This window comes from Centruroides vittatus, unplaced genomic scaffold (genome assembly GCF_030686945.1).
Source record: "Centruroides vittatus isolate TY-2023 unplaced genomic scaffold, ASM3068694v2 contig_1427, whole genome shotgun sequence".
Classification (NCBI taxonomy): Eukaryota; Metazoa; Arthropoda; class Arachnida; order Scorpiones; family Buthidae; genus Centruroides; species Centruroides vittatus.
In genome coordinates this window covers 1,885,976-1,899,972 of record NW_027120893.1, presented here as the reverse complement: position 1 = coordinate 1,899,972, position 13,997 = coordinate 1,885,976, and the positions used below count along the sequence as shown (strand labels likewise).

Genomic DNA, 13,997 nt, shown 5'->3' with positions numbered 1-13,997 from the left:
TGTAGGTCATACTTTTCCTGTTAGCAATTGAGCTGATTTTTCTTTAACTCTGTTTAGAGGAAAATTTACCCGTCGTCGAATTACCAGGGACAAACAGTTTTCACTTCACAAAGACGAACATTTTCGGCTTCCATTTGAAACAATCGTAGACTTATAAATTCCCACTGTCGTTCGTCTGTTTTTCCTTAATCTCGAAACGGGAGTTAGATTCTTGAAAGCGGAGACTAGGTGTCGACACTTTAGGGATAAGAGACCTCAATGAACTATATAGGAACTTTCGATCTAAACCGAAAGTCACGTTATTTAATTTAAATTATGTATATGTTACTGTAAATGACCAATATCCGGCGAATGTCGACATTCTCCGGTGAATGTCAGCATTCACACAGTCGTTTAGTGTATGTACGAAATATTTGCTAAATATCATTATTTCTCACTTACACCGGCAAATGTCGACATTCAGCATGCACTGTGGTGAATGTTGAATAAAAATATTTTTATTACGTTAAGGCAGAAATGCAACTTTTTAATATGTCAAAATACGAAAAAGCTTAAGTAATAGCACATGTAAATAAACTGATGAACCTAAAACGAACAGTACATTCTTAATCAGAAAAGAAAAATAATACCAATAATAAACCTACACATAAATTATGTGATTAACATTTTACAATCTTATTTATTGCAACAATATAAATTGTTATGGCACTTTGAATTGCACAAGAGTCCCTTGCTTTTACAACTGCATTTATTCGTGGAACACTTCTTTTTGCAATGACAGCGTGTATAGCCTTGCCCTCCACTTTTCGAATTAGCTGCAGCTGCTTCTCTCAGCGATATTTCTTCTAGAAGAAATATCATCTTTGGAAAGTAACTTTTCTTTACAAATTACAAACTAATTACGGGTATAAAGCTGATTGAGGGTAACATTTTTGTTTGCTAATTTATAAAAGTCGGAGTCTTTTATTTTAACAACAACCACCAACACATTTCGGGCATCTGTACGGCCACGGTCGACATCAGGGACTTGTATTCATACGATATCACCAATTTGAATAGAAAGAAATTTTCTTTTTGAAATTCGTAACATTTTCGTTGCTTGCAGTAGAAGATTCTCTTTCGCGGCCGCTCTTTTTATAGAAATAACTTCGTATTGTTCAGTTAGGGGTTCATACGAAGACGTGGTAGGACGCAGCTCCTCTTCAATATTTTCCTTTAAAATAGGGTATTTGTTACGGTCACTGCTCAAATTTTCTTCAAAAGTATTAACAATTTCTTCGAGCTGTTCTTCGGTTTCAATATTTGCGATTTGTTCGCCAGGCAAAGATGACGATGCTATGCCTCTTTTTGATTTAACGCCAAACATGGCTTCATAAGGACTTTGGCGTATTCCTTTGTGATATGTAGTGTTCTTAGCAAATTGTACAAAGAGCAAACCGTCTGACCGTTTATTTGTATCGTTATCGTTCATCCATACAGTTAACATATTTTGTATATCCCGATTGGCCCTTTCAACTGAGCTCTGTGTTTGACTATGACGAGGCTTTCCATGAACTATCTTAACATCTCTCCACATAGCGCATAGTTGGGATATGACTTAATTACAGAATTCTCTACCATTATATGAATGCAATATAGCTGGGGCACCAGCCTCTCGGGTGTCGTTTCGACCTCCACCAAAGCTTATCTGTGCTTCTCGACATACACCGGCGATTGTTCGAATGTATAATAATATAACCAAATATTCGGTCTTTCACCGACGTATTTTGTATGTGTCGACATTCACAAGAGAATATCGACATTCTCTAATTTCGGTCTTTCACAGTAACATATATACAGTATTTTTAAAGGTTTAGGCTTACCATCAGTAGACTTGTTAAGTCTTTTACGTATTTTTGCAGTGGCGTAGCCTCTAACGAAAAGCCCTCTCTCCGAAGTAAAGACGATTCGTTCTTGGTAGTTGGACATGACGGAAGTTTTGAAGACGTTTAGTTTCTTCTATATTTTTATATTGTGAAAAAAATTTTGTTTTTGTATTTATTTTTCTCCAAGCGTTTACTCCGAGCAAGAATGTGCCCAAGCCCTGATGTCGTGTTGTATTTTCTATATCATCGGATCATACTCACGTTCAGTCTTTTATTTCAACTTTGCATTTGTGTCTAGTTTATCACTCATAATTATATTATATTGCTAATTCAATAAAAGTATTAAAAACATTGTGACGAAAATTTGCAGCCTGGACAGTGACGATGAAATTAAACTTTTTGCCATTTTATAATATTTAATCACATTAAAAATTTTAAATTAAAATAACATAAGACATGGCACCACACTCATTTTAAAATGTTGCTTGAAACGTTACGCATCTATTTTAAAGTATTTTATTGTGCAAAAATAGACAATTTTCGTAACGTAAGGACATATTAAGTTTACATCTTAGAGGTCATCCGTAAACAATGTGCGCTAATTTTGAAAATGTTTAGACCCACACCCGTAAACACCAGATACACCCTTCAAAAATTTTGCAATCTTTTTTTCTCTTCTCTTCAAAATAAAGATAACAACGTAACTTTTACAGGGAGAAAACTACAGCTGTATCGAAGAACGGTAAGCTTTATTTCAGCTTGAGAAGCTATTCTAATCTATGGATTTATTTTGTTACAATTAGCTTTTTCGTGTGTCGGTATAAGTGGCGCAAAAGAAAAGATAACAATTTCATTTAAAGACTCCTGTTCTACAAATTAAAAACTTAGATGAACAATACATTTGAAGAAAATACCATTCAAGACAATAAAATAAAAATAAAGCACTAAATCTTTACGTTTTTAAATAATTTTTGCTAACTGTAAGAGAAATCGCGATTTATACACAAAAATGATTTCTTTTCGCCCCGTTTATGTATATTTTGAAGACGAATGACGTAGCGATCTCTTCAACAATGCCCGTCTAACAATAAAACTAAACCATTCTTGGTTCGTTCATTGTTGCAAGCGAATGCGATTACTTTGTTCGTTTGGCGATTTTAAGAAAAGAATGTTTTCTTTCATTTTTAAGTAAGTTTAAATGACAATATTTTTAGTTTTAAAAGTCTCGTCTTCCGATGGCGACTATCTCCATCAGTGGCGGATTGGATAAAACCACTAAACACAAGTAGATAGTTAGCAGATGTTTCGGCTGGGCGTTTCAAAATTCTTCTGGTTTCTTTGTACTTTCTAAAATTTAACAGGAACCACTTTTTTATAGAAAGTATTCCGTGAGACATTTTCTTTGGCAGATCACTATGTTATTAGTTGTCTTAAATTCAATCAACCAAATCCGATGGAGATCGTCCGTTTCGATTTATCCGAAACCATTTGTTTCTGATGTTATAAATAAAAGGTTCATTGGCATCTCTTTCTAATTATTAAAGGTTTTTAATTATTTGGATAACTTTTAAAACAAATTTCTTATGCTTTAAATCCGATTTTTCATTTTACAATAAACACCTCATAATTGATACGTATCCAAACTGGAGTTTAGATAAGTATTTTAGAAATTTTATGATTCTTTTTTCTTTCATAATAGAATAAGCAATAAATTCTTTTATGATATTCATCAAATATGATACCATAAAGTCTATTTACACACGCTACAAAGTTATCACTAGCTGCTCCCTTTTAGCTACAACAACTGTCAGAAAATATCTAGTGAGGGCAGCAATCGGGAGGAATTTTGTGCTTACAGATAGGCTCAAGGAATAGCACATAAACATGAATACACATATGCAACTTATATAAATTTAACCAAATATTGATTTTGTGTGGGATAAATATTGATCTATGAAATATGACCTTTCTGTTTTGAAATTATCATCCAATTTAAAATTTATTCATTGAAATAAAAGAAACTGTTTCTCGTCTTTCTGATAGGAAGAAGAGGTTTGAGAGTTGGAGGCTATTATGCCGTGGAACAAAAATTCACCCAATGAAAGGCGACAGCACTATAGACAATTCGGAAGAGTGCAGGATTGCAGATCTTCCACTGGTCTCATCAGGCGGTGGTGACAGTATGACCCCTCCGCTAGATCGAAGCTCGAGTGCAAGCTTGCTGTCGCCTATAGCAGATAATATGTTTGACACAGATTCCCATAAATTGAATCTCACCGAAATGACAAAAATGCACGACCTATCGCATTGGTGGGATATGCACAACACGTTGCAAACCGAATGTTTTCCAAATGTTCGGCCGTGCATTTCATTCTTAGGAGAATTGTGTGAAGAACCATGCATGGACAGCATGCACTTCTCAATATGGAAAACAACTTGGTTCTCTAAACAGCTGACGAATGACAAGGTTTTCATTCTACACCAGCCAGAGAATCCGGACGAGACGCCTGTAGAAAAGTTGAGGCGATTGACAAGGTTCCTGATGAAATTTTCCATCTACCGATTCCCTGAACAAAATCTAAATGAGACGATTGAACAAAAAATAAGTAGAATTCTCATTTCTGCTCAAAAGCAAGAGATTCTTATTCCTTCTTCAAATGATACAATCGATAAATACACTTTGAGCACCACACGTTTAGTCGTGAAGGAGGAAGTGAAGAAAGAAGAGGAAAAAAAGTCTAAATCGCGACGTTGGTGGAATGTACTTCGCTGGAGTCGTGATTAAGTTTCTACAGCAGCTTTTCTCTTCCCAGACAGATTCGTACCGCATTTCAATCTGATATATGGTACATAATTAATGTTTTGAATTATTTATCGTATTATTACGAAAAGGTCAGGATAGAATTTCAGTACTTACATCCGAAACTGCTGAGTGTTCTTCTACCTCTCGATTCCGTAACGAATGGATACCATTTAACCTCAGTTAAAAATGTCGTTTCTCACACCTATTAAAGAAAATTTCTCCGAATGCATCAAATCTTGTGAATACAATAGTAAAAGATAAACAAACCCTGTTAGTGAAACTATGAAATTTTCACCAGATCCTGTAACGTTTCATCAAATTATCAACGTGTCCACATAAGTTTTACCGAATTCAGAATTACCTATGTAAAAGTTTTATGACCACCAATAACGCCTCTGTAACAGTTTCATCAAATCTTGTAACGCCTCTGTACCAGTTTTGAGCAAATCCTGTAATACCTCCAAAACAGTTTCATCGAATCTTGTAACGCCTCTGTAACAGTTTTCAGTAAATCCTGGAATGCCTCCAAAACAGTTTCATCGAATCCTTAACGCCTCTGTAACAGTTCTCAGTAAATCCTGGAATGCCTCCAAAACAGTTTCATCGAATCCTTAACGCCTCTGTAACAGTTCTCAGTAAATCCTGGAATGCCTCCAAAACAGTTTCATCGAATCCTTAACGCCTCTGTAACAGTTCTCAGTAAATCCTGGAATGCCTCCAAAACAGTTTCATCGAATCCTTAACGCCTCTGTAACAGTTCTCAGTAAATCCTGGAATGCCTCCAAAACAGTTTCATCGAATCCTTAACGCCTCTGTAACAGTTCTCAGTAAATCCTGGAATGCCTCCAAAACAGTTTCATCGAATCCTTAACGCCTCTGTAACAGTTCTCAGTAAATCCTGGAATGCCTCCAAAACAGTTTCATCGAATCCTTAACGCCTCTGTAACAGTTCTCAGTAAATCCTGGAATGCCTCCAAAACAGTTTCATCAAATCCTTAACGCCTCTGTAACAGTTCTCAGTAAATCCTGGAATGCCTCCAAAACAGTTTCATCAAATCTTTAACGCCTCTGTAACAGTTCTCAGTAAATCCTGGAATGCCTCCAAAACAGTTTCATCAAATCTTTAACGCCTCTGTAACAGTTTTCAGCAAATCCTGGAATGCCTCCAAAACAGTTTCATCAAATCTTGTAACGCCTCTGTAACAGTTTTCAGCAAATCCTGGAATGCCTCCAAAACAGTTTCATCAAATCTTGTAACGCCTCTGTAACAGTTCTCAGTAAATCCTGGAATGCCTCCAAAACAGTTTCATCAAATCTTTAACGCCTCTGTAACAGTTCTCAGTAAATCCTGGAATGCCTCCAAAACAGTTTCATCAAATCTTGTAACGCCTCTGTAACAGTTTTCAGCAAATCCTGGAATGCCTCCAAAACAGTTTCATCAAATCTTGTAACGCCTCTGTAACAGTTCTCAGTAAATCCTGGAATGCCTCCAAAACAGTTTCATCAAATCTTTAACGCCTCTGTAACAGTTCTCAGTAAATCCTGGAATGCCTCCAAAACAGTTTCATCAAATCTTGTAACGCCTCTGTAACAGTTTTCAGCAAATCCTGGAATGCCTCCAAAACAGTTTCATCAAATCTTGTAACGCCTCTGTAACAGTTTTCAGCAAATCCTGGAATGCCTCCAAAACAGTTTCATCAAATCTTGTAACGCCTCTGTAACAGTTTTCAGCAAATCCTGGAATGCCTCCAAAACAGTTTCATCAAATCTTTAACGCCTCTGTAACAGTTTTCAGCAAATCCTGGAATGCCTCCAAAACAGTTTCATCAAATCTTGTAACGCCTCTGTAACAGTTTTCAGCAAATCCTGGAATGCCTCCAAAACAGTTTCATCAAATCTTTAACGCCTCTGTAACAGTTTTCAGCAAATCCTGGAATGCCTCCAAAACAGTTTCATCAAATCTTGTAACGCCTCTGTAACAGTTCTCAGCAAATCCTGGAATGCCTCCAAAACAGTTTCATCAAATCCTTAACGCCTCTGTAACAGTTCTCAGTAAATCCTGGAATGCCTCCAAAACAGTTTCATCGAATCCTTAACGCCTCTGTAACAGTTCTCAGTAAATCCTGGAATGCCTCCAAAACAGTTTCATCGAATCCTTAACGCCTCTGTAACAGTTTTCAGTAAATCCTGGAATGCCTCCAAAACAGTTTCATCAAATCTTGTAACGCCTCTGTGACAGTTTTCAGCAAATCCTGGAATGCCTCCAAAACAGTTTCATCAAATCTTGTAACGCCTCTGTAACAGTTTTCAGTAAATCCTGGAATGCCTCCAAAACAGTTTCATCAAATCTTTAACGCCTCTGTAACAGTTTTCAGTAAATCCTGGAATGCCTCCAAAACAGTTTCATCAAATTTTTAACGCCTCTGTAACAGTTCTCAGCAAATCCTGGAATGCCTCCAAAACAGTTTCATCGAATCCTTAACGCCTCTGTAACAGTTCTCAGTAAATCCTGGAATGCCTCCAAAACAGTTTCATCAAATCCTTAACGCCTCTGTAACAGTTCTCAGTAAATCCTGGAATGCCTCCAAAACAGTTTCATCGAATCCTTAACGCCTCTGTAACAGTTCTCAGTAAATCCTGGAATGCCTCCAAAACAGTTTCATCGAATCCTTAACGCCTCTGTAACAGTTCTCAGTAAATCCTGGAATGCCTCCAAAACAGTTTCATCAAATCCTTAACGCCTCTGTAACAGTTCTCAGTAAATCCTGGAATGCCTCCAAAACAGTTTCATCAAATCCTTAACGCCTCTGTAACAGTTCTCAGTAAATCCTGGAATGCCTCCAAAACAGTTTCATCGAATCCTTAACGCCTCTGTAACAGTTTTCAGTAAATCCTGGAATGCCTCCAAAACAGTTTCATCAAATCTTTAACGCCTCTGTAACAGTTCTCAGTAAATCCTGGAATGCCTCCAAAACAGTTTCATCAAATCTTTAACGCCTCTGTAACAGTTTTCAGTAAATCCTGGAATGCCTCCAAAACAGTTTCATCAAATCTTGTAACGCCTCTGTAACAGTTCTCAGTAAATCCTGGAATGCCTCCAAAACAGTTTCATCAAATCCTTAACGCCTCTGTAACAGTTCTCAGTAAATCCTGGAATGCCTCCAAAACAGTTTCATCGAATCCTTAACGCCTCTGTAACAGTTCTCAGTAAATCCTGGAATGCCTCCAAAACAGTTTCATCGAATCCTTAACGCCTCTGTAACAGTTTTCAGCAAATCCTGGAATGCCTCCAAAACAGTTTCATCAAATCCTTAACGCCTCTGTAACAGTTTTCAGTAAATCCTGGAATGCCTCCAAAACAGTTTCATCAAATCTTGTAACGCCTCTGTAACAGTTTTCAGTAAATCCTGGAATGCCTCCAAAACAGTTTCATCAAATCTTTAACGCCTCTGTAACAGTTCTCAGCAAATCCTGGAATGCCTCCAAAACAGTTTCATCGAATCCTTAACGCCTCTGTAACAGTTTTCAGCAAATCCTGGAATGCCTCCAAAACAGTTTCATCAAATCCTTAACGCCTCTGTAACAGTTCTCAGTAAATCCTGGAATGCCTCCAAAACAGTTTCATCGAATCCTTAACGCCTCTGTAACAGTTCTCAGTAAATCCTGGAATGCCTCCAAAACAGTTTCATCGAATCCTTAACGCCTCTGTAACAGTTCTCAGCAAATCCTGGAATGCCTCCAAAACAGTTTCATCAAATCCTTAACGCCTCTGTAACAGTTCTCAGTAAATCCTGGAATGCCTCCAAAACAGTTTCATCGAATCCTTAACGCCTCTGTAACAGTTTTCAGCAAATCCTGGAATGCCTCCAAAACAGTTTCATCGAATCCTTAACGCCTCTGTAACAGTTCTCAGTAAATCCTGGAATGCCTCCAAAACAGTTTCATCAAATCCTTAACGCCTCTGTAACAGTTCTCAGTAAATCCTGGAATGCCTCCAAAACAGTTTCATCGAATCCTTAACGCCTCTGTAACAGTTTTCAGCAAATCCTGGAATGCCTCCAAAACAGTTTCATCGAATCCTTAACGCCTCTGTAACAGTTTTCAGCAAATCCTGGAATGCCTCCAAAACAGTTTCATCGAATCCTTAACGCCTCTGTAACAGTTCTCAGTAAATCCTGGAATGCCTCCAAAACAGTTTCATCGAATCCTTAACGCCTCTGTAACAGTTCTCAGCAAATCCTGGAATGCCTCCAAAACAGTTTCATCGAATCCTTAACGCCTCTGTAACAGTTCTCAGTAAATCCTGGAATGCCTCCAAAACAGTTTCATCGAATCCTTAACGCCTCTGTAACAGTTCTCAGTAAATCTTGGAATGCCTCCATAACAGTTTCATCAAACTCTGCAATATCTCCGTATAAATTTAACGAAATCCCGCAACATCCTCTTAAAAATATCACGGAATTCTGTGAATAGAATCGAAGAAGTTTCACAAATTCTGTTTATATAACTGCAGAAAATTTATGAAATTCTCTTAATACATTCTTAAAAGCTGTCCATCAGTTACGATGCATTAATAAAAACAAACGAGAGTTCCGTCCTTAAAATTAGCATAATTGCCTATTCGGCGGTAGGAGTGTACTGTACGACCAGATCTTGTACTGTTCAAAGTACACTTAACTATTTAGTATTTAACCAAGTGCACGATAATGTGGTAGACTAAACAAGAAGTCTGAGATTTGCGGTCGAATCTTTAATATATACAACTTTCTAATGATGGCAGACATCGTCGCGTGGGATTGAGATTCTAGAAGGAGTCTGGGATACAAATCAACAGCTAAAAAGTAATGGATTTGTGCAATCAACACAAATAATAAATGATTCTAAAACAACGTTTTCGGCGTAAATTTTGAGTATTTGCAAATATATAATCAATTTTCGAAATTAAAAGAATTGTAATTGATATTCAATCGAAAAATAAAGGTTGATTGTGCTTAAAAGTCTAATTTCTTTCTTGTAAGGAATAGAATATCTTTATATAAAATAAATCTAAGCCGATATAATTTATCAATAAAACACTTCTTATCGGGAATCCTAAAATCCGAAAACAAAATTTTCGGCAACAGAAACTAAAGGTTGATTCTTTTGTCGAAATCACAATAATTTCATATCAATAGAGTCTGACTGGGAAAATTGGCGTGTTAAACACTTAATAATTAAAATTGTTAATCTATATTATATTATTTTTACAAAATCATAACAAACAACAGAGAACTTTTGTTAAAATTACAGAACTTTCAAATTTAAAATATTGACACATTTAATAGTGAGGTTGAGGCCAAAGTTTTAAACGCGAAAACGTGTACAGTACGTCGGACGTTCGGCGCTGCTTTCCTGTAAGCCTGGAAGTTTGACAATGGCGTTTGCAAAGTCAGTGGAATCACGATCGGCGTTCCAAACGCCATTGTCAAACTTCTAGGTCAGTGGTTCCGAACCGGTCTTCTGTAAGCATCTCCCAAGTGTTCCCCAGATTTAGTCGCAAATCGGAAAGTGTCTAATCGTATTCGAGCCGCCGAATATCAAAAAATTAAAATCATAAAATTTTCATAAACTTAAATATATATGTACGACTCGTACTTATGGAGTGTACTACTGTTTCGAATAATATAAAGGCAACGATAAAAACTGAATGAAATATGTAAAAAACATCAGGCACAAGTTTCCCATTAAAGTTATTTAGGTATACCGTAAGACAAAAAACACCTTGATGCTGAGAACGTTTAAATTTAATCATAAACAAACGTTTTCGGCCAGATTCCATGGGCCGAAAACGTTATTTAAGTATGTTTTTTCCTGTCTTAGAATTGTTAATAATATGAGTAGAGATTTTGAATTATAACTGCTCAATTCTAATAAAATAACTGATGACAAGTTTATGTATTTCATATTAACTTAAGTAAGTGTTCCGCTAAAGAAAACCAGTGTTCTAGGCTTACAGGAAAGCGGCGCCGAACGTCCGACGTACACGTTTTCGCGTTTAAAACTTCTGCCTCAACCTCGCTAATAACTCCTGTGTCTTTTGTCGAAAATTCCTGAAATTTGCTGGCCATTTATATATTAGAGAGAAATAATTTTTAGGAAAATTGGTTCTGGGAAATATGAAAAGGTGAGGTCATATCTGAATAATTTCCGTGTTTTGTAATATTTATACTCCTTTTCAACTATGTTTATTGTTTACAATTTACATTCTAGTATTACCTAATATTGTCGGACTTCCTAGTGGTTTCCTTAACCTCCTCTTCTAATGTCAGGAAAGTCAATCAAGAGCCCTTGCCAAACATTAGACATTATAATTCCAAATGATCATAATGAATTAAAGGAACAAAAACATTCGTTTTCGAATAAAGTTTATGAATGTTTATTCATTAATCATAATAAATTTTTCCTTTAAAATACACATCTATGTTTAATGAATTAAATATTATATGATCTTAAGCTTTAAGTACGTTGATTTAATATAATAAATTAACATAATGAAGTATTATAATTGAAAAAAGTAATATAAATTTTCCAAAATAACATTTTATTAAATTAATATATAATATATATATATATATATATATATATTATAAATTTAATTAATAAACGATTGTTGTACTATATACTACAGTATATACTATTAGAACTATAAAATGCTAAAATAAGGAAAGGAAATATCAATAAAATAGTAAATATTTTTAAAATTAAAATATTTATAAGCAAAATTATCTATTTGATTTATTTCAAAATATCTTTTTGTGTGCATTATTCAGAGACTGGTTAAAAATTTTAATGTATAATACATCGATTGATTTGATTTTTGTGAAACCGTGTTGTATTATTCTTCGAAGTATCAAACACAAATTCGTGTTAATAACAACCACTTGGCTTTTTTCCACCTTTATTTAGTTGATACGGTACACGTTTCGGGCCTTATGCCCCTCATCAGTCAACTAAAATAATATAAAATAATGTATACAGCGTTTTTACCGACAAGTTATATAAACATTTAAACGTATATAACATACCAGTTCTCCCCCAGTATGGCACTTGTACACGGTAAGTTTGGACATTACAAACTCGAGGATAAAAGTTATAAAATTCTTGTACATCTATTTTGAGTTAAAAAGTACAACTATTTAATATAACAATAAATTTAAATTAACTGTGAATAAAACTGGGACAAGTTCTTACTTTGTTGTTCTCTTGTACTTCTTAGTAGATGGTTAATACACAGTACATTTTCAAAGGTCGTTCGAGCACTTTTGGCTCGTTTATGTTGAAACAGAATCCAGAAAATTTCTTTAAAGACAAATTTGTAGACAAACTTTGGGTATAAGTTTTAGTCTGAACTTTCCCCTGTTGAACGTTGTTTAGGTTGTGTGACATTTAAAATTTGCATAACTACATGTAGGGGGTTGAAACGAAGTAAGCCCCCTAGTGGTATTTTTGGTAACATATTAAGATTTATTGTATTTTTAACTAAATATTAAAATTTATAATATATTTAACCAGTTTTTGTTAATATTTATACTTGTATTTTTATTTATACAATTTTCTGAGTTAATTATAGCAAAACTTTCTTTAAACTTTCTATTATATATGTCTTTTTCTTTATACAAAATTTTGGTGTTGTCCTTATCAATATTACAATTATTTATTAAGCAGTGGTCGTGGAAAACAGATTGCATCCTTTGGTGCTTCATATCAGCTATATGTTCTTTTATTCGTATTTTTAATTTCCGTTTTGTTTCTCCGATGTAGGTATGTGGGTCTTTGCAAGTACATGGTATTTCATAAACAACGTTTTTGGATTCTTCGATGTTTTCATCAAGTTGTTTTTTTCCTTTATTTATTATTCGTGATTGCAATTTTTGATATTTTGGTGCCAACTTTATATTTATTTTTCTCATTTCTTTGTTTATTTCTTCATACAGTCCTTTTATGTATGGGAAACTTTTGTATTTTATATCTTGGTTTTTTATTTCCTGGATTTGTTTTTCATAGGTTGATTTTTCTATTTGTGTTTCCCATGTATTTATCAATCTAATTGGGTATCCGTCTAGTATGAACTTTTTCTTTAAATTATTTACATGCTTTTGAACATTTTCAGGTTTACTAGTTCTATTTTTAATTTTTTTGTATTCCATGATGAAGACGTTTTGTTTTATATACAGTGGTATTTGGGAGCTGTAGTTTATAGTTTTTGTTATGGCACAAGGTTTCTTAAAGGGTTCAAATTCTAGATTATTTATATTCCTTTTGATTGTAATATCCAAGTAATTTATATTATTGTGTATACTATCTTCTTCTTCGATTTTGAACTTAATATTATTGTGTATATTGTTTATGAGCGTATTTATCTTATCTATTGTAATAATTGAAGTATTATATATAATTATTATGTCGTCTACGTAGCGTTTATAAAAGTTTATTCCATGTATGTTGTTTATCTTCTCATCAATGTCTATCATTACCAATTCTGCAAGTTTTGGACCGATAACTGAACCCATACTTATGCCTTCTTCTTGTGTGTAGTAATTGCCTTCATATTCGAAATAGTTGCTTTTATAAGCGAATTCTATTAAGTTTATTATTTCCGGTTCTACGTTGAGTTTCATTAATTTTGGTTCTATTATGTCCCATGTCATGGACGGATACATATCAGTAATATCTAGGCTGGCGATTTTCATATTTCTTTCTATTTTTAGTTTTTTGATATCATGAAGAAGTTCGTCGGTATTCATTATTGTGAAAGTAGAGTTTTGGAATTGTTTCAGTTGTTGTTTTAGAAATTTTTCTAAATTATACAAAGGTGAGTTCTTGAAGTCTATTATCGGCCTCACTTTATCACCTGGTTTGTGGGTTTTTAAATGTATATTTATTTTTGGTGTACGATCATTATTATCATTTAGGATAAATTCTTTCTCTTGTTTGGTTAGTTTATTTAATTTTTGTAATTTAGTAATTCTATTTTTTAGTTCTTTTTGTATAACTTCTTTCGGGTCAATTGGGAGTAGTCTAAATTTTTCACTTTCCACTAGATCATATTTTTTCTTTTTTATCCAGTCTGAATATACTATTATAAGTTGCTTGGATTTATCTGCTTTAAGTATATCTAAGTTATTATCTAACAAAAACTTTTTTACTTGACTAATTTTATTATTATATGTGTAGTAATATTTGTCTTTTATTACTTTCCTTCCTTTTTCTTTGTTATATATTTCTTTATCTTGTTGCTAATATTCATTTTCATAAACTGAGACTCTGTGTCTTGGAGGGTGTTGCATATT

The 13,997-nt window shown here is 34.4% G+C and overlaps 1 protein-coding gene across 1 annotated transcript; it reads right to left on the bottom strand.

Annotated features, from left to right (window-relative positions):
- Positions 1 to 8,993: 8,993 nt before the first annotated feature.
- LOC136968307 (uncharacterized) lies at positions 8,994 to 13,954 on the bottom strand. The gene is made up of 3 exons (XM_067262313.1): positions 13,902 to 13,954; positions 13,182 to 13,857; positions 8,994 to 9,131 (listed from the first exon to the last, which is right to left on the bottom strand). The coding sequence occupies exons 1-3, from the start codon at positions 13,952 to 13,954 to the stop codon at positions 8,994 to 8,996; spliced, it is 867 nt and encodes a 288-aa protein (XP_067118414.1).
- Positions 13,955 to 13,997: the final 43 nt, after the last annotated feature.